The sequence below is a fragment of the Idiotropiscis lumnitzeri genome, chromosome 20 (genome assembly GCF_059441095.1).
Source record: "Idiotropiscis lumnitzeri isolate Australia: NSW breed Sydney's pygmy pipehorse chromosome 20, RoL_Ilum_1.0, whole genome shotgun sequence".
Lineage (NCBI taxonomy): Eukaryota > Metazoa > Chordata > Actinopteri > Syngnathiformes > Syngnathidae > Idiotropiscis > Idiotropiscis lumnitzeri.
This window is the reverse complement of record NC_142410.1, coordinates 6,034,025-6,052,243: the sequence shown is the minus strand read 5'-3', so window position 1 is coordinate 6,052,243 and position 18,219 is coordinate 6,034,025. Positions and strand designations below refer to the sequence as shown.

General features: G+C 40.8%; 1 protein-coding gene across 1 annotated transcript; it reads right to left on the bottom strand.

Moving 5' to 3' along the window:
- Positions 1 to 2,132: 2,132 nt before the first annotated feature.
- On the bottom strand, positions 2,133 to 17,452 carry cpped1 (calcineurin-like phosphoesterase domain containing 1). The gene is made up of 6 exons (XM_088285106.1): positions 17,229 to 17,452; positions 15,855 to 16,073; positions 10,640 to 10,812; positions 9,461 to 9,586; positions 9,253 to 9,379; positions 2,133 to 2,464 (listed from the first exon to the last, which is right to left on the bottom strand). The coding sequence occupies exons 1-6, from the start codon at positions 17,290 to 17,292 to the stop codon at positions 2,238 to 2,240; spliced, it is 936 nt and encodes a 311-aa protein (XP_088141232.1). The 5' UTR covers positions 17,293 to 17,452; the 3' UTR covers positions 2,133 to 2,237.
- Positions 17,453 to 18,219: the final 767 nt, after the last annotated feature.

Below are 18,219 nucleotides of genomic sequence, written 5' to 3'. Positions count from 1 at the left end.
ACACCTCCGAGCTCTCGGGAAGCAAAGTCCAAGTTGCTTCTGGTGAAATGTACCAAAAATCGCCCCTTCTTTTTTTTTTTTTTAGTAAACTACCGCTCTCCCCAAACTTTTCCATCTGTCTAGAGAAGCAACAAAATCAATAAATGAAGTGGACACGGTCCGAGTAATAAGTCCAAAATAAATAGAAGTATACCATCGTAAAAACAATTACAATCGGTGACTATTGGTTGACAAGCGTTAAGGCGCTGCAATGGATTATTAATTGGACCACAAAAACACGGTGCGATTGTCAACGGAAAAGCGGCCGGCCACAAACATGAGGAAACGGGCGAGAATAAAGAGTGGGGATATTTAGGAACGCCTTGCATTTCGGTGACAGAGACTCTCCATGCTTTGCTTTCTGGCAACCTGAATTGAAATTAGACATCTACATATGACAATGTGCAACAGCAATCACATTCAGAAAAATAAAATAAATCAACATTTATTATAAAAAATATCACCAATCAGATCACAGGAGTTGTATGGTCATTCATTACAATTAGACGTCCCAAATGTGTGGCAGCCACCATGACACCGGGCGAAGCTATTATTCAAGTGACTTGTGCTCGGCTATGAGGAAAGAATATAAAAAGCATGCAAGGTTCTTTCTCAGGCAGGAAATGAAGGAGATTCTGCCACACATGCTGCTTATTAGCCATTCCTCCCCGCTTCACCCGCCCATCACCTGCTGACATTTTCGGAAGGGAAGAAGACAGAAACTGTCAGTGTGAAATGAGGTCAGTGATAGTGATGTTGACGGGAAAAAAAAAAAAATCAGCGATGAAACCAAGCTGACAGCAGACGGACACAAACACACAAAGCAAAAGGACACTCTTTCTGGCAGTTTCTTCAAGATGCACAGATGTGTTGCTCAAAGGTTGCCATGACAACGTCATCTAAGCACGTCGGGGTGATTGCGCGCGTAATTGAACGGAAACATTTGGGGACTCGCGTTTGTTTCAGCACCTTCACCGAGGTGGACTGCATGCGACAAGCTGGGCTTCCACTTCAAATCTAGTCAATGGCACGTAGCTCACAACAAAACGCACTTGACGTTGTTTTGCAGGAAGTGGAGAGGTGTGGTGCTACGTGTCGCAAGATAGATAAGGATACGAAAAACATTTTCATTATCATGCACTAAATATAAGAAATTGCTTTGTAATCCTCACCGCAGAAAACAAATTAACTCTGGGGGGATTATTTGCTCAGAATGGGAGAACAAGACGTGAAAGATTAGTACAGATCAGTGGGACACAAATAAACTGTTATAAATCCTTAATGTTGACTTGTGCAATAGACAAAAAAAAATGTTGAAGTAGAACAAATTGTTCCTGCTTGTTGTGTGTAATAGCATCAAGTTATCATAATCATGGACAAAAAAAAAAAAAAAAAAAGCAACAATAGATCAACCAACCAGGTTGCTCTGACATCGTCTCAATGCCGCTCATAACCCCTAGGGGGCGATATTGCATAGATCATTTCATTTCTTTGGGAGTTTAGCTCAATCCCATTTGTCAACATGAACATACAACTTCCAATTTAGATTTTCTCTTTAAAATGATTGCGTTTTTACTTCCTTGCAGACATCAAGAGAAATGCGCCAAATGCTGCAAGTTAATTGGAGCTGCACTTCATGTAAAACAAAAACTGTCATGACATGCTATGACATAAAGCATCAATATTTAGCGTGACTTGATGAGCTTCTTGTGCATGTTTCATATTATCAGAATTTTTATTTTTCCGTGAATTGGGTTTCTGTGTTACAGACATCCTATTAATGTGAAAATTAACCCCCCCCCCCCCAAAAAAAAGGAAAATTGGACGTGTTTTTCACAGGACAGCGACAATATGTTACGTTTAACCAAATTATATGGTTTGGTTGATCATCTTAATCACTCACTATATTACCGGTCTTCAACAGATTAACGTTTGAAGAAAAAAAAAATCCGTAAAAAAAAAAAAAAAATCTCAGTTTTGGTGATTTTAAAAGAGTTAATATTGCTCAATGAAATCAGTCAGGATCGAGTGCTGATTTACACCCCTGAAAATGATTATTAGAAAAAAAATATTTTTAATCAAACATATGGATAGCGTTCAACTTTAGTGGTTTCACTGTAATAAAATAAAAATAAGTTGGCATTAAAGATTCATGTTCTGATGAATTAAAAAAAGAAAAGAAAGAGACTGTTCAACCATCAAGCCTGCAGAAGCTTCCTGAGGTCCTCGTCCATCCCTGCCGTTCGCATCCGCTCCAGGCTGTGGTACCGGTGGACCACCCGGTCGGGCGTCACCACCACCACTCTGACGCCGTGGACGTCCTCGCCTAGCTGGCAGCCGATGGCTGAACTCACCACCATGTCGAGGCCGCCGTGGCAACCGCCCGCATTCCGATGATAGTGGCCGGAGAAGACCGCCTTCACTCCTGGAGTGAGAAAGGCGCACACAGATATGTCAATTTATTTCATTATTGATTTTAAAAGTATGCTTTTGTTCCGCAGCTGCAGAGAAATCTTAGAAGTACAGCGCGCTTAATTTCTTTGATTAGTGATATTTGCGTGAAGCTCATAAGCCATTGGTGAAATTATTAATATCTACTAAGACAGAGTCATGCCATAGAAAGTGGGAAGGGAGAAAAAAATCATTTACAATGGAAGCTCTCTCAAGCTTCCACTTAAATATTCCAACAAAACAGGGACACGCATTAGGGAGTCGGGATTTCCAATTTATTTTCAATTACAAACTACATTCTCATCAGAGCGGCGCAGGTTGGTCTAGCCCTGCAGCGGCGGCGCCGTGTCACTGTGGCCATGCGAAATTACGTGTGGAACAAACTTTACTTTGAACGAGGGCTGAAAATTGTGTTTATCTGTAGAATTCTTTTCCAGTGAGTGGTGTCAAGTGATTTCAGGACAAGAATGAATGAATTAAATAAAAAAAAAAATCGGAGGACCACCTGCCACTCTACAGCATGATCTACCCGAAAATAAAGACAAGGGATCTTCTTGCGCAACCACTGCTGACACACGCATCAGCACGATGAAATTGCTCTGAATCATCATGCATAATCAAACAGCCCGGAATACGAAGGTGACCTAATTTAGAAGAATCTTGCCCTGAGAGCGCACACGATGGCCCATCAAATACTGAATCAGCCACAACCTACCCAACAATCAAGCCTCAATCGCGAAAACAGTGAAAACTAAGTTCAGATTTATTGTCTGCGCTTTAAAATATTTGGAAATCGTGAACGGGTTCTTCTGGTGTGCGCTAGATCTAGGGTGCCCAACCAGCGGTGCGTGGGCCACTTTGGACCGGGCCGCACAGATTAAAATCCATAAAACATACGTTTTTAAAAATGAAGTCCCCGCCTCCCAAAGACGTATTTATACGTCTTAGCCTTTTTGCGTCATAGCTCCGTGTTTTTATAGCATAAGAAAACGATATTCTGTTGGCCTCGCAAAATCAGTTAAAATCCAGAAATACGCTGGAATTGAGGGGTTTCCTCGAGTGGAAATTTCGGGGATTAAAAGAATGGAAAAAAAAAACTTGCAGTACTTCTGGTTTATTTATTATTCAAGTCTGAAAAATATTGTATCGTCTTCCAAAGATATGATGCAGCCGACGTCAACAATGAAGTAACAACCGTTTTTAGTCAACAGTCACACGGAACTTCCTGTCTGCCCGCTCGTGCTGCATTCCGAAAACTCGGCAACAACACAAGTGTGCCAACAACACACAACACAATTCATTACAATATTTTATTTCGATAAATCACTGCCGTCTCTGCGTTACTTCACTCTTGACGCATGTAGATGTTAATTATCTTGGTTGCCTTACGCTAATTTTAAGCCCACAAGATTGCAAAAGGAGTTAAAAAATAAATAAATAAAATAAAATAAAAAATAGACGACGTGCAAAGACCGCTCTACACAATATGTTGCAAGCACATTAAAAAAAAACAAATTAAAAAAAAAACATGCAAAATAATAATATTGTTCCAGACTTTCATCATTGCAATTCGCACTCGGAAACTCTCCGCAGGATTGAAAGCCTCACAGCGGGTGGCCTTTGATGCTTTCCTATAGGTTACCGCTGCCTCGAGGTTAATGACAGCCGGGCTCCCTTCAGGGGAAAATAACCTCGATTTGACAAAGACAAAATATAAAACAACGCATTTCACTTCTCCCGCTGGCATCGGCCACTTTTGACGCGTTGTTATCAAAGCGCCTCGCAGTGCAGTTGGTGTGGGTGGCGGCCCCTTCTGGGACTTCAAACCTTTAAAACGCTCGAGTCGCTGCTCTAGTCAGCCAAGCAAGATCAAGGAGAAAAATTGCTCTCATTTACTGACGATAGCATGGGGAAAAAAAACAAAAACAAAAAAAAACAATTAAGTGCTGCGAAATACGCCGTTCAACCACACTCGGCGTAAGGTTCTTGCTACAGGGCGAGGCAAGAACACTTTTCTTGCTGAGTGGGGGAGCTACCCGAATGAAAACATGCACACGCTGTGCTGGTAATTCCTCGTCTTGTCTGGGTCTCTGTGGAAATCCCTATTTACCTGGAAGCCACAAAACAGTCCCGCTTCTTTTGTGCTTTTTCTTTCATGATAAACACTCCCACGTGGGGGCTGGCCTTAGCTTTAACTAGTAAGAGCGAGAGTGATGGAGGGAGAAAGCTGTTTGTGCATTCAAAGAGAGAAAAAAAAAAAAGTCCAGAGTAAGCAGCCACAGTAATGAAAACATACAGAAAGCGAAGGGAGACGGCAGGCGTTACATGAAGTCAAATTGAATTCTTACATGGGTGAGAGAATTCACATAAATGAGAGCAAAGCACGTTTCAAATATTAAAATGGATTTTTTATTTTTTTGGTGTAGGGCTGATTGCAACCATGTATCACACAACTGCAGAAGCGTTCTTGCTTCTGACAATGGCGACCAAATGACAGAAGAGATTAAAGGAATCCAAAAAAAAAAAAAAACCCCTTCCCGCATATAATTATGTTTAATACCTCCAACCCTTTCTTCAACGCGGCCTTTTTAATTCATCTCCCTTTCATCTGCTGGTCACTGATTTGCCAGCTACAAGATGGGACTGACTAATTGTGCAAACAAGCCGCCTTGTGAGATATTACAGACGTTTGCCTTCAACGCTGTCCTCCTCTCCTATGAGACGGCGACGCTTGCACGGGAGGAGCCATTGTCGTCAAAGTGGGGCGAAATGATTACAAATCTGAAATGGTGTTGGGTCATTTGCATGACAGAGGGAAGCAAAATGATGGAGCGTCTTCCAGACACAGCCTCCCATAAATCACGGCGGCCCATCAGTCATCACCGAGCATGGCTTTTCCGACTCCATGTCCTCCGGTTTCACACACTCCCACAAAAATAAATTAAAAAAAAAAAAAAAGGCTGAATGGCATACATGGCTTGGGGCCATTTGGATCATGGTTGTGAATCCTCCTAAATTTATGAAGTCATTCTTTTTAAAGAAAATTAATTTTGGGGGCCTTAAGACATAAGTAGTTCCCTTGAAAAAGTAACTTTACGGATTACTTCAGTTAAAAAAGTAACAATATTAGATTACGAGTTTCTAATAATTAACATTGAGCAGGTTTTGCCACTTAATCGGAAATGCGTTTTTAACAGGGACGTTTAAAAAGTTTTATTTTATTAAAAAAAACAAAATAAAGACAAACTTTTGGACTATCTTATCGAGCATTTAAATTTAAAGTAATAATCTTAAAAATAAATTTTCTAATAAAGGTTTTACTGCCCTATAATCAGTTTTTATTTTTTTTATTTTTGACGCAGTTATTGAAGCTATGTATGTAACTGTTGACAGCACAATGTGTGCAACAATCCTAAATATTTTCTTTTAGTTGACAAACTCAAAAGAGTGACCGTTCTTCCATCTTTAAAAAAAAATAAATAAAAAAATTATTGTTTATGCACACGCCAGTCTCAATACGCTGAAAACGATGATGTCACCCCCACGGACGGAAATACTCCCGGCATGTATTTCACTAACTGAACGTGGTTTTCATTTATTGCTCCCCAAACTCATTTCTTTATCATGGCTAATTTCAATTGTTGCTTTTCGCACAAGGACACAACAGATACTCTATTCCTTGATACTCTGAGATGCTCTATAGCCCAGAAAAAAAAAAAAAAAGCTTTGTTCAACCTCATCATTAAAACAACGGGGTTAAAGGCTTCGCTGTGGCCTCTTATCAAATCCCTGCTGGGTGATAAATGTGCCTTCATTTTTGAAAAGTGGAAGAGCCTTGCTGATAACGAGAGCCAGTGAGAAGAGAGTGAGCGACAAAGGAAGAGAAACAGAGACTCGGCAGAACAGAACACGCCTTATCTTGGTGACTAATTGGCTAATGGATGTACTGCTCTGTAGCCACGAGCAAGATTGGAAATCGCAATGACTTGTTTTTTTTGGGTTTTTTTTAGTTTTTACTCCAACGGCGTAGCGCCGTATGGAAAACCAATTTGCGCGAGCTTGTATGATGAAAATATTCCAGATGAGGAGTCGAAACTCTCAGAGGAGGTAGTGAAAGGTGGGGCAGTGGTGGGGGGGGCATCGAAATCTAATTACACTCCTCTATCTACTCTACAGCATGGTGAGAGGCGAGGCTGAGAGCACTAGTGGGATTCCTGCTACTCCGATTGCCTCTTGAATAAGACGCACCGGTCCCCAGCCACGGGGTTTCCGTATTCATCAAGAAGTGGATCAAACTTACTCGACAAATATGACAGTAAACTTTAGCGCGCGTCTTCCTCCTTCTGCTTGCGGCAACAAAAAATGCTGGCTAAACTGCACACATTGCACGGAGAAGTTGAGTGGAGCAACGCTAAAGCCGAAGGGAGCCTTATTTACAATGATTACAGGTATGATAGCGGGGGAACTTCCTTTGGGGTCGTCAGATCAATTTGGGAACGATGCCAACAAACAATACCGACAACTGTAACTTTAAACTTAAGTCTTAATTGTCCGATTACGGCTCGATTCAACGTTAACGAAGAAAACGCCAAAGTGAAGCGCGAGACAATGAGAGGCCAGATTTAATATCCGACAAATTACTGTCACATCCCAACCCACGGTAAGCGCTTGTGCAATTAAAAAAAGGGACCGTGTGATGCTTTATTAGCACAACAGGGGGTCATAACGCGGAAACAGTGTATCATTAATATGAGCTGGAATGCAGTCGACAGTCCCGCGGTGGAACCGCTCACTCCGACGAGCCAGACGAAGACTAATTGGTGTTGTGCCTTTTTCCGATGTGCAGCTGCGGCGCCGGGAGAAAATATAGATACTCGCATGTGAATTGATACAGCCTAGAAGAAAAAAACCAGACAAAAAAACTACTTCCTGTATTTTAGTCCTACTTGTTGGAGGGGGGGGGGGGTGATCTTCCTATCAGTCATGACCTCACGCTGTAAAGTCTAATTTGAATTTTATTGAATCAAGACAGACGGATGGAGAATTTTCATTTAATTCACTCTTGACGTACACAACGATACCGAGTACCGATACGGCTAGTACATTTAATGCAGAGAATTTCAGCTAACAAACTGCCCCCCCCTTCCAATTTTTTTTTTCTGACGCCGATGAAAATGTCAATGTCTTAAAAATAAGGCCGGTATCAACCCGATACCAATATCAGGTATCGCTACTTGGCCACCCCAAGAAAAAAAAAAAAAGAATATGCAGTCATGTACGATTTAGTGCTTGATTGTTCCGCAATGTACTTGAATCCTCCTGGGCGGCTAAAAGTGCGTGCGTGCGCATGTGAGGTTAATGATGCTGCCCTTTACGGCAATGACAGTACTAATCAGAGTACAAGAGCACATCTGGAGGCTTCAGATCACAGGGTGCAGTGGTAAGAACAGACACATGGGAGGGACATGATGCGTGACTAAGTTAAAACAAGGGGAAGGGGGGGGGGGCAAATAACCTTTTAGGGAAATAGAACTACAGTGCAACCTTGACATACGCTACGTGTGCCGTTTTTCCAAGATACGAGCCGACCAATATTTTTTTGTCAGTTCAAAATCTGCGCTTGGTCTGCGCTTTTGAGCTCCACCGCTAGATGGCGACAAAAGCCAGCCACCATCAATCCACATTGGCTTCCTTACAGCGACGGAAACACGGATTTCTCATCTTAGACATTGATTGAAAATAGCACATTGAATCTTATTTTATGTGAGCGCTTCAACAGGACAAGGACAGACGTGAGCAAGATATATTGTACACAGTTTTGAAAGTCAGCAGTAGTGTGAATGTCATCAATATTTATCACTGATTGTTCTGTGTGTATGGATTGCATGTCCTGTAGCATATGCATTGTATGCACTATGAATGTAAAATTTCTCTCAGGATGACAGATTGACAGAGCATCTGAAGTCACGCTCATTGTTTTGGCATATGAAAAACCAGTGTTGTTTTTTTAATCATCAACTTCTGTTTGGGTGAAGGAGGAATCTATAAAGCGAGAAGGGTCATCAGACCAAAACGGGGCAACATGGTTAAATACATGCAGACGTAATGGACAGGTAATTTCATTAATACTCTCCCAACAGTCACCTTGATGAATGATTGGGAAGAAAGTGCGTGTCCGTATAAGAAGCCCTGTCAATCAGCTGCGTCCAATCGCCCCGATAGCGTGACGAGCGAGTGTGTGTATGTGCGCCCAGTCAAGACTTCCTGTCCTTGAGTGTTCGGGAGCAGTTACAGACTGTTCTAAGTCCATGATAATGGAATTTGAAGAAGGAATGACTTTGAGGAAGCCATTATTTAAATCAATTGTGGATGTTCTATGTATGCGAAATAATCCTCTCCTGTGGTTTTGAGCGGCGTATGATTCCTCTGGGGGAAAGGAATCTTAAGTGTGCTACCGTTTAGATATGCCGGCAATGAGGAGGGCTGACAGAAAGCTAAGAAGTGTCAAGACAATAGATTTCAGATGTCGAAAATCATCTTAAAGTATTATATTTTAGAGTACAGGGTGGTTTACAATCAGATTTAGCGCTTTCATTTAGGCGGGCAAAGAACAAAAGGATGAAATCATTTTCAATGAAGTTTGCTGATGTTACTGTGAGATGCTAGAGCTCAAAATCAAATTTAAAAGCAGCTGCTTTGCCTTTCCACAAAAAAAAAAAAACAACCAATAAAATTGAACCGATACAGGAAAAGTTGTCCTACCGGCTCTCTTAAATCGCTCCATCAGGTTTTGTCTGACTTCCTTCTGTAGGTTAAAGTAGTCGTCTTCCTCATCGGGCTTCTTTATGTACAGCGGAATGTGCTGGAACACTACGATGTGTTTGGGTGCCTGAACAAAGACAAACTTCTGATGATTCCGTTGTCCGTTTTTTGGGGTCGCGATGAATAAGTGGCGGAGGGCACAATTTACAGAGGAAGATGATACTTTGCTCAGCTGCTCATCCAGCCACGTTTCCTGAGCCTCCTTCAACTGAGGGCAGGCGGACGCATCATAGAACAACTGGGAGTTCAGAACCAGGAAGAGGACGCCACCCACCTGAGACAACAGAAACAACAAAATGAGGCGTTTATAAAATGAACTCCAGCAACCTGTAACTGCCGCTAAAATGTCTTTCGTTTTCGTCTTTTGAGATGCATTTTAAATTTATTTATTAGGAATATAAATGCAAAAAAATAAAGCTAAAACTAAAACTAACAAACTCGCTCTGAAAGCTAATTAAACCGAAAAAAAAAAAACTATAAAATTTAAGTCAAAACGAAATAAAAATGAGCTATAATGAAAAAAAAAAATTATTATAGCTCCGTTCCGAACAAGCAATTAATTGATTAAACATTTCGACAGTCTGTCCCGCAGCACAAACCAAAACACCAAATTCCTTCTGCGCATTTTATTTCTTTGACGACCACTCATCCAAACCATTAGTTCGAACCCGCCGCTTCGTAATGGAGGAGCAAACTGATAAACATTTAAATGTCACGTCCATGACGTCGGCTCATCTGCATTTTGATAGCTCGACAGCCAGCGGAGAGGTAAAAGTGCGGGCAACTCATTAGACGTTCCTGCGTGAGCACAATTAACAATTTCCACTGAGTGGCAAGTCGGAATTAAACCTTCATTAACCCCCCGAACGGGACAAAAATAGCACAAATTACAAATCGGAAAACGGAAACAGGTGAAGCATGTTAAAACCTTTTTACATATATCGCGGTATTTAAAAAAATAAATAAATAAATAAAAAAAAGGAAATATCGTTAATATATTTTTTTTTAATGACAATATTGACCAAACTACGACCTTGGGATTCAACTTTTGAGGTTCCACTGCATCTCACACTTGCAGTCAAATTTAAATTTGCACTTGCTCACTATTGATTAACGCATTCACAACCAGCCGAAAAAAATAAATAAATAAATAAATCGATCTTTGACATCTTCATCCGTCAATGGCAGTGAATGAGTTAAAAGTGATCCGTTATGCAATTTTAAAATGGCTGTTCAATAAATTGGACTTATATCCACACATCAGTGGTTAAAAAAAAAAAAACAAAAAAAACACACTGCATCATATAATCGAGCGGTAATTGCTTACCCAAAAGCTGAAGTAGTCATCTCCCCAAGCGCCGCAGTACTGCTCCACGGTTTCAGCGGTTGGCGTGTTTCCGAGGTCATGATTGCCGCTGACAAACACGAGTGGGATGGAAGGGTCTGTCCCCTTCAATGCCGTCTTTAGGTCTCGCTCCTGATCCTCTCTGAAAGGGGCTCCTGCAGATGAAAGCCAAAAAAAAAAAAAAAGAAAAAAAAGAAAAAAAAGAAAAGGGGGCTATGTGATTCCAGCAAAAGTGGCCACTTGTGACTGGATCTCATTTCCGTGCATCAGGTAAAGAATTTGAAGAGCTTGGTTGCGCAACTGAGTGTACACATCTGCTATTACGTTACGGTTGGATTTATGTCAGCGCAGAAATTCCGAATAGATAATGACCAACGTAAGCAATTTGAATCTAAAAAAAAAAGAAAAAAGAAAAAAGACAAAAATAAAGCACAAGAGGCTTTTCAGTTGGAGAGCCGCAACGGCGCTCTTTGCAGACAATAAGGTTTGTTTGTGTTTTGAGCAGTTGCTTTTCCAAATCCACGACAACAGTGGAGGAGAACGAGGTCTCCTGCGTTTATTTCGAGGCATGTGGCCCAATTTGCAATCCTGACTACGCGGATGTATCATTTCACCATCGCATCTGTCCGCTGCTACGGAGCAGAGGGCGTCGCACTCGTGAAGCTGGAATGGAAGATAGGGCCAAATCGCACAAGTTGAAATGCTGAACCAAGTCTCGCTCGATAATAACACCGTCGTTACACACGTTTGGATTTTAAGTAGCGCAATTCAGCATATTGGCTTAAAGTCCGCATAATACGCTGATGTTTTGACTCCACAGCGGGAATAATATTTTTTCCAATGCACCTTGTCATCATTGGAAAGCCATTTTTTTTTTCTTCCCATCCAACAGGTGTGAAAATGTGACACCGGGCTCAGTTCGAGCAAAGTTCTCCGTGAATAAACGTCACGTAAAAAAAAATCCAAACGCCAGATGGAGGTTTTAAGAAGCTGCGGTGCCGTCTGTTTTGCTCACACCTCCCAGCTGTCTGCCTCGAGTACAGCAGTGAATTAACGCGGCCATCTAAGAGTCCCTCAGCTTTTCCGAGTGTGAGGTTTTTTTTGTTTTTTTTTTTGCAAGTGGCGTCAAATTGATTGGGAGAACTGACAACGAGGTGGTTCGAACTTTGTGCGCGCTCAGCAGTAATGCAAAAGGGGCTTCACTGGACTGTAAGGATGAAGAGGGATCTAAGCCTGTAGGTTGAAGCTTTTGATCTACGAGTCGATCAACATTCTCGTCTTCACCCATGGTACTTTGAAGACGGGGGGGGGGATAAAATCAAATACGCAAATACAAGCGGTCAGAAGGAGTTCCCTTTGCAGAGTCGAAGACAAAAGTTGCGCATTCACTTCTGTTAAAGCAAACCAAAGATCAAATGGGGGTGTCTCAGGAAATGATCCAATTTTGCCTTATTCGTCCAAACATTAAAATTTGTTCTTTACAATTTTGTCTACCAATGCCAGTGACAGGGGAAGGCAAAAAAATTCAAATGCTCTTCCGTTTGATGGCATAATTTTTTTTATACCTGTATTTGTTTCAATGCACAACTGCCATCTTCTTTGGGAGAATTATAATTAAATTAAATTAAATTAAAAAATAAATGAAAAAATATTAAAATTTTTAATTTAAAATTAAATTTAAAAATGAAAAATTTTAAATTTAAAAATTAAAATTAAAATTAAATTAAATAAATAAACTATTAAATTAAACTAAATTTAAAAAAAAAGTTCTCTTAATCATCCAACCACTTTCAGGTGGCATCACTTCTGGGTGTATAGTCCAATAAAAAAAAGAAATCCATCTCGTCTATGTTATTGAGTAATAGACGACTTTTTTTTCTTTCTTTTTTTTTTTAAAGAACTTGAGGAAGATGGCAGTTGCGCGTCGAAAAGAAAACCTCCGTTGACTGAACAAATTGGAAAAAAAAAACCCAACTTTTTTCATCTACAGTTTTCCATTCAAATCCGCACATACAATGTTTAGCATTCATTATTTACGTTCCGTTGACACATCCTTCTCTCATTCTGCTCCGTGTCATTGCCTGAAGTTGTACATACAGATATTTTTGGATTTTAATATGAGGGAGAGAAAAAAAAGCCTTCAACTGAATTCACTCGACAATTTGTGTTTAAGCGAGCGGACCCAAGGTAATCCGTACTTCATATTGTGAGCTTTACACGCCCGTGACAAGAGACTGCGACGCTTCTCTCCCTGTACCATGAGGAAAATACCGTCCACATCCCCAGAGACGCTGCTTGTATCCTTTGTCGTGCTCATTAGGAGGTCGTTATGTCCAGCGTGTAACTCTAATTTAATCAGCTCGACATCTCAAACTTCTCAAATATGACGTCCTACCACTCACCGCTAAAGTTGAAAATATGAAGAAAAAAAAATAAAAGAGTGGATTTTATAATAGCTTTTTACCCTTAAGGTTTGGGAAATCATTCCTAACGACATAGGCACAGCACGGTTCGATGTACATGTCACAAAGATGAAGACAACTGGCCAGCAAATTAGCTTACAATTTTTTTTTTTTTTTATCAAGAGCCCATTTAAAAGGCTGATGTTGTTGATGCATCTCCGTAAGAGAACTCCAGAGCTATTTGGGCTCATTTCGCCAGCTCTGATGATCGCTGTGTAAACAAGTTTGTGCACAGTATATTGCTGCAGTGCAACTTCCGTTTAAAAAAAATAAATAAAAAAAAAAAAAAAGAGGAGGCTCTGGGGGGTTAGAAACGGAATACAAATTGTGTCGTTTTGGGGGCTTGTTCGCAGAACAAAAGTCATTTTGGACAAAAACGCAGCACTCAGCAGGAGTGTTAATCCACCCTGTGTAAAGATAAAAGCATCTTTTTAAAAACTAGACATGCACGACTCCCCCGTGCTTGGGTAGATTCTCTCAACATGCATCTCATGTCAATTAGAAACAAAATCATTTTACCGTGCCGCCTCAAGCCCGAGAATGGATGGACGGAGGTCGTAACCTTTGCCTCGGAAATCCCTTGCAACTGACCCCTCCCTCCAAATTTTAATTGAAGTTTGCTGCATTGCTGATTTCAGAAACCATCATGTGCTCAATACTACCCCCCCCCCCATCTGCGTTAACAGTTCAATCACACGAGGTGACATTCTACTTTCGATTGGGTCGATGACATTGTGCCTCGTGAACAAAGGTCACAAATCTGCCCGCCTCGTTTCCTTCCCATCGAATGCCGCAACTCACTGCCTCGGATACGCCGCAAAGACCGATGAGAAGCGGGATATTCCCGCAGGTGTGTTTGTGTCATTAAATGACAGATGTCAAAATGAGGTATGCGATAGCAAACAGCAGCTGTTTCCTCAAGATTGAGGAAAGAAGCAAAGAGGAGATGTCAGATCGAGCCAAAGGAGCTACATGGAGGGAAATATGCGAGAAGAGAAATACAGTTGCCAATTTCCTGTCACCAACAGGCAAGCGTCGCCGACGACGACGGTTGACAGCTTGTTCGTACCGCAAAGCAAATATTTTTAGGGGGAACAACGAGGCGCTCGAACTATTAGACCGACTCGTAGAATTCTAAGGGACCTAAAGTAGTTTGCTTTGGGACGATGAGCAGTTGACAAATGAGTTAACGTGGGCAGTAGATGAAAATATGACGAGCTCGCCTTATTTTCAGAATAACGAAAGTAACGCGAGTACACGCCGAGAGAGCGAGACAGACGGATTCGCGTCCTGACTCACTTCCTGTGTCCGCTGCTCAGGGCCAGACTGGCGCCTTGTGCTAGCTCCCTCATTAGCATGCAAAGGTAGTCGGCAGTGGTGGATGGCTTAAAGCCTTTTTTTTTTTAATTTTTATTTTGTTGTTTGATGAACACACAGTTCATAACTACTTAAAACCATTTCTAGGTTATTGGCTGGCGGAAAGAGAAAGATTCACGGTAACAGGGTACAACAAAATGGTTGAGGCAGCTTCTTGCTTGTCTCCATGTGGTGAGGAGCTTTCAAACTCACATTAGGTTTTGATTAATTCAACACATTTATTACCATTGACGGCTACAGACGTCAAAAATCAGAAACATGTTAATATAATATATCTTTTGGGTGCAGCCGAAGTGAGATTCAAAATAGCCAAATTTGACCTTGCCTTATTATTGGAACCTTTATAATATAGACCAGAATTTTTATTTATTTATTTTTTGCTTCCCAATGGTAACTAAAGTGAAAATTGCAGCTAATCTGGCCGGATCAAACGGCAAAATCTTCTTCAGAATAGAAACTAAAGCTTGCAGAGACTAGCCAGGAGGGCTGTGCTTTTTCATAGATAAATATCAGCTGCTGTCATGAGGGAGGATGTTGTTTACAGACTGGCTGGGAAACAGAGCAGGCTCAGGCTCCAACCTTCCTTGGCATGGAATATTTTACATCACTGAACCATTCCGTCGCCTCGACACAGAACAGTTCATTTCATCAGAACAATGCAAGCGAAGGGAGGGAACAATGACAAGAATTTGTGATCGAAGTGTGCATATAAGGACAGCATATCTTTAAAGAATGATATTTAAGAATCAACCAAATGTTTTCTTCTGTGGCACCTATCCACAGCTATTTGCTGAAAAACTCTTTCTAAAATGCCCAAAGATGCCGAAACAGGTCGCCATAGCCTGGCAGTCGAAATAGGAACGTGGCAGCAGTTGTGAAACGCACTATATAAATAAATAATAATTCAATATAAATGTATTCTATTAATATCAAAGAAATACATTGAAAAAGATAGATCTCGACTAAGAGAACTGCCTTTGTATGTTTGGGAGGATTTAAGTTTAGCCTGGGTTGTTAGTGGAGGTTTCAGAGAGACTGACGCATATATATGCGCATTACTCCTGCAGTTTCTTTTTAAACTCTTTGAGCGTCGTTGACATGAAATGCCGTCAGCAGGATGTCTAACGAGGACCGGCAATTGCTGTCAATTATTTATTTATTTATTTTATTTAAAATGGGAAAGGGCGGAGAAAAGTCGGCCAACTTAAAACATGGCGGCACATTTTCATTGCTGGAATTTCATAGAATAAAAGAATTGTTCAGATGTTAGGTTTGCCTTGAAACCGTTGGCCTTTAAAATGTTAATCAAGTTATTTTATTTGTTTTTTTTTTTAAGCGTAATTAATGTCTCTTTTTACCTGGCATGGCATGGACCAAGTCGCCACACAGCACCATAAACCTCGGCCGTGGACACAACTGGTTCATGGCTTCCACCGCTTGTTTGGTGAGCTCAACCTCCTCGGCCCATTCATCTCCTTCACCGCTGCAGTCGCCCTCTCGCCATGCCTTCATCAAGCCAAGCTGGGGGTCTGCAGCCTGGATGAAGTAGAATGGTCCCGTCCACTCATGCTCGCTATCTGCAGAGAGAAAAAAAAAATATAGAAAATTAAGAGCCAATTTAGGAGCTAAATATTGCCTAATTTTTTTATATATTTATTTGGTATTTAATGTATTTGATTAAAAATAGAATAAATAAATGCTTGGTTTTTCTGTAAGACAACCGTTAAAATAATTTAGTATACTGAGGCCAAAGTTTACATCCATAAAACATTGCAGAGCACATCTCACAACATTATTCAAGCTCCAATATGAGGCCTGTTGTGGACGTATTCTGCCATGGACTACTCAAATCAATATTTACCCAACACGCCTGTTATGACTTGTGGATGATTAGACAAAAATGCATCACGAGTAACAATTGCAAAAAAAAAAAAAATTGCAAAAAGCTCTGTCGGAGGGAGTGAAAGGTAAAGGTGAGTGGTTTTGCGCGTTATTACAGCTCCAGCTGTTGTGAAATGTGCCATATAAATAAAATTGTATTGTATTTTGCATAATCCAAATATGATATAACAGGGCCCTAGAATATAATCACTCTCAATATTCTGAATATTAAATAATTGGTATTGCCAAGTTACAAAAGTCTGCTTACACCCGAAAAACTAATTCATCAACAGTGAAGTTAATATTGTATGTAGGTTTCCTGACATAACTATAACAATAAAACACATTTTTTTTGTGCTCACAAATGAATGAATGTTCATTACGCAGGTGACGTTATGGGCGCAATCACTGACCAACCTCACCTGAATGCACTTGAAATCTGATTTAACATACAATTAGGTTAAGCAACTTAAAAATCTGGATAACATGCATGTAAAAACGCATTGGAAGTTTCAGTTCCCCTTCCCCTGCGCTTCATAGCTCAGTTTCACAGTAACCGAAAGTAGATTGAACACAAATAAGGCGACCATCGAATGATAAAATATTCCCGATCGAAAAATCGATGACATGTACTGTGGTGATTAGTAGTACTATTAATAATTAAAGATAGTAAATAAAATAGCCACTTAACTTGGCTCTAAATGAGACGGATCGACTGGTAAAACAACTAAAACAAGCTACGGAGTTGTTTTGCACAACCGGCGACTTCAACTTCTTCAAATGACAGGAGAGCTAAACAGTTAGCCTGCAAGTTTCATAACCGCTGCTAAAAGCCAACGTAGCGCGATTACCTTCACCGAGCCCAATGAATGTCCGATGTTTTGCCCGGAGGAAAATATCCTCCGTCCCAGCCATTGGCTTTTCACGTCCGAGAGTTATTCCAAGCCTGTGTTATTATTTATTTGCCGAGCTAGCCTCCAGTCTCGGTGGTTGTCCGGCTGCTGTTGAAGCTAACCGGGGTGACGATCGGTGATCGATTACAATGCCTGTTTTGTTTGCCAGCGTCTTCTGCTGCGCGGCGTTCACACGCAGCTACATTTCATGACACAACTAAGATTGTGCAATAGTTTATATTCTATTCAAGTCAGTTGTATTCTATTCTGCAGTGCAGTGATATCTTAAAATAAAATGTTCGTCGTTTTGCCGTTGCAGTCAGGCAGGGACCCTCGAAAACGGTGCAGGATGAATTTCAAACTATCGTGACTTTTTGTTACCCCTTGTAGTGGAACCAAAACCGAGCATAGCAACTGCAGTGGTCTTTGATCACGATTCCTACACTTTTAAAGTGCTCAAGGACTCTATGCATCATTTGCACAATCTATTACTACATATCTGGTCACTTTCAGATTCATCTGTGTAATTGACACTGTGTTTTAATACTGGATTACTTCATTTTCCCCTTGGCCCTCCCACTCATGATGTCCTTACATTCGATCACCGTACCGCATATTTCGTCCGAAATGTTCTTTTTGCTAAACGTGGCTCAAATTACTGGCGTTATTCCTGTATGCTTTGACACACTTTTCAAATAGATCTTATTCTGACCGACTTTAGTGAGGCTTGTTCAGCAAGCTTGTTGGACAAAGGGGGGTTTCAGCAACATGGACAGGGTGTGTACTAAATCAGTAAAGAAACTGACTTGAACGATCCTTAATGAGCATAAATAGAATAGAAAATAAAGGATTAAGGTCGCCTGATGGAGATTAAAATAGAGTGAGAAGTCATTGATGGTGTCATGGTTCACTAGCCTGAATTTCTTGCAGCCAGCGTGAGTGCAGTTCC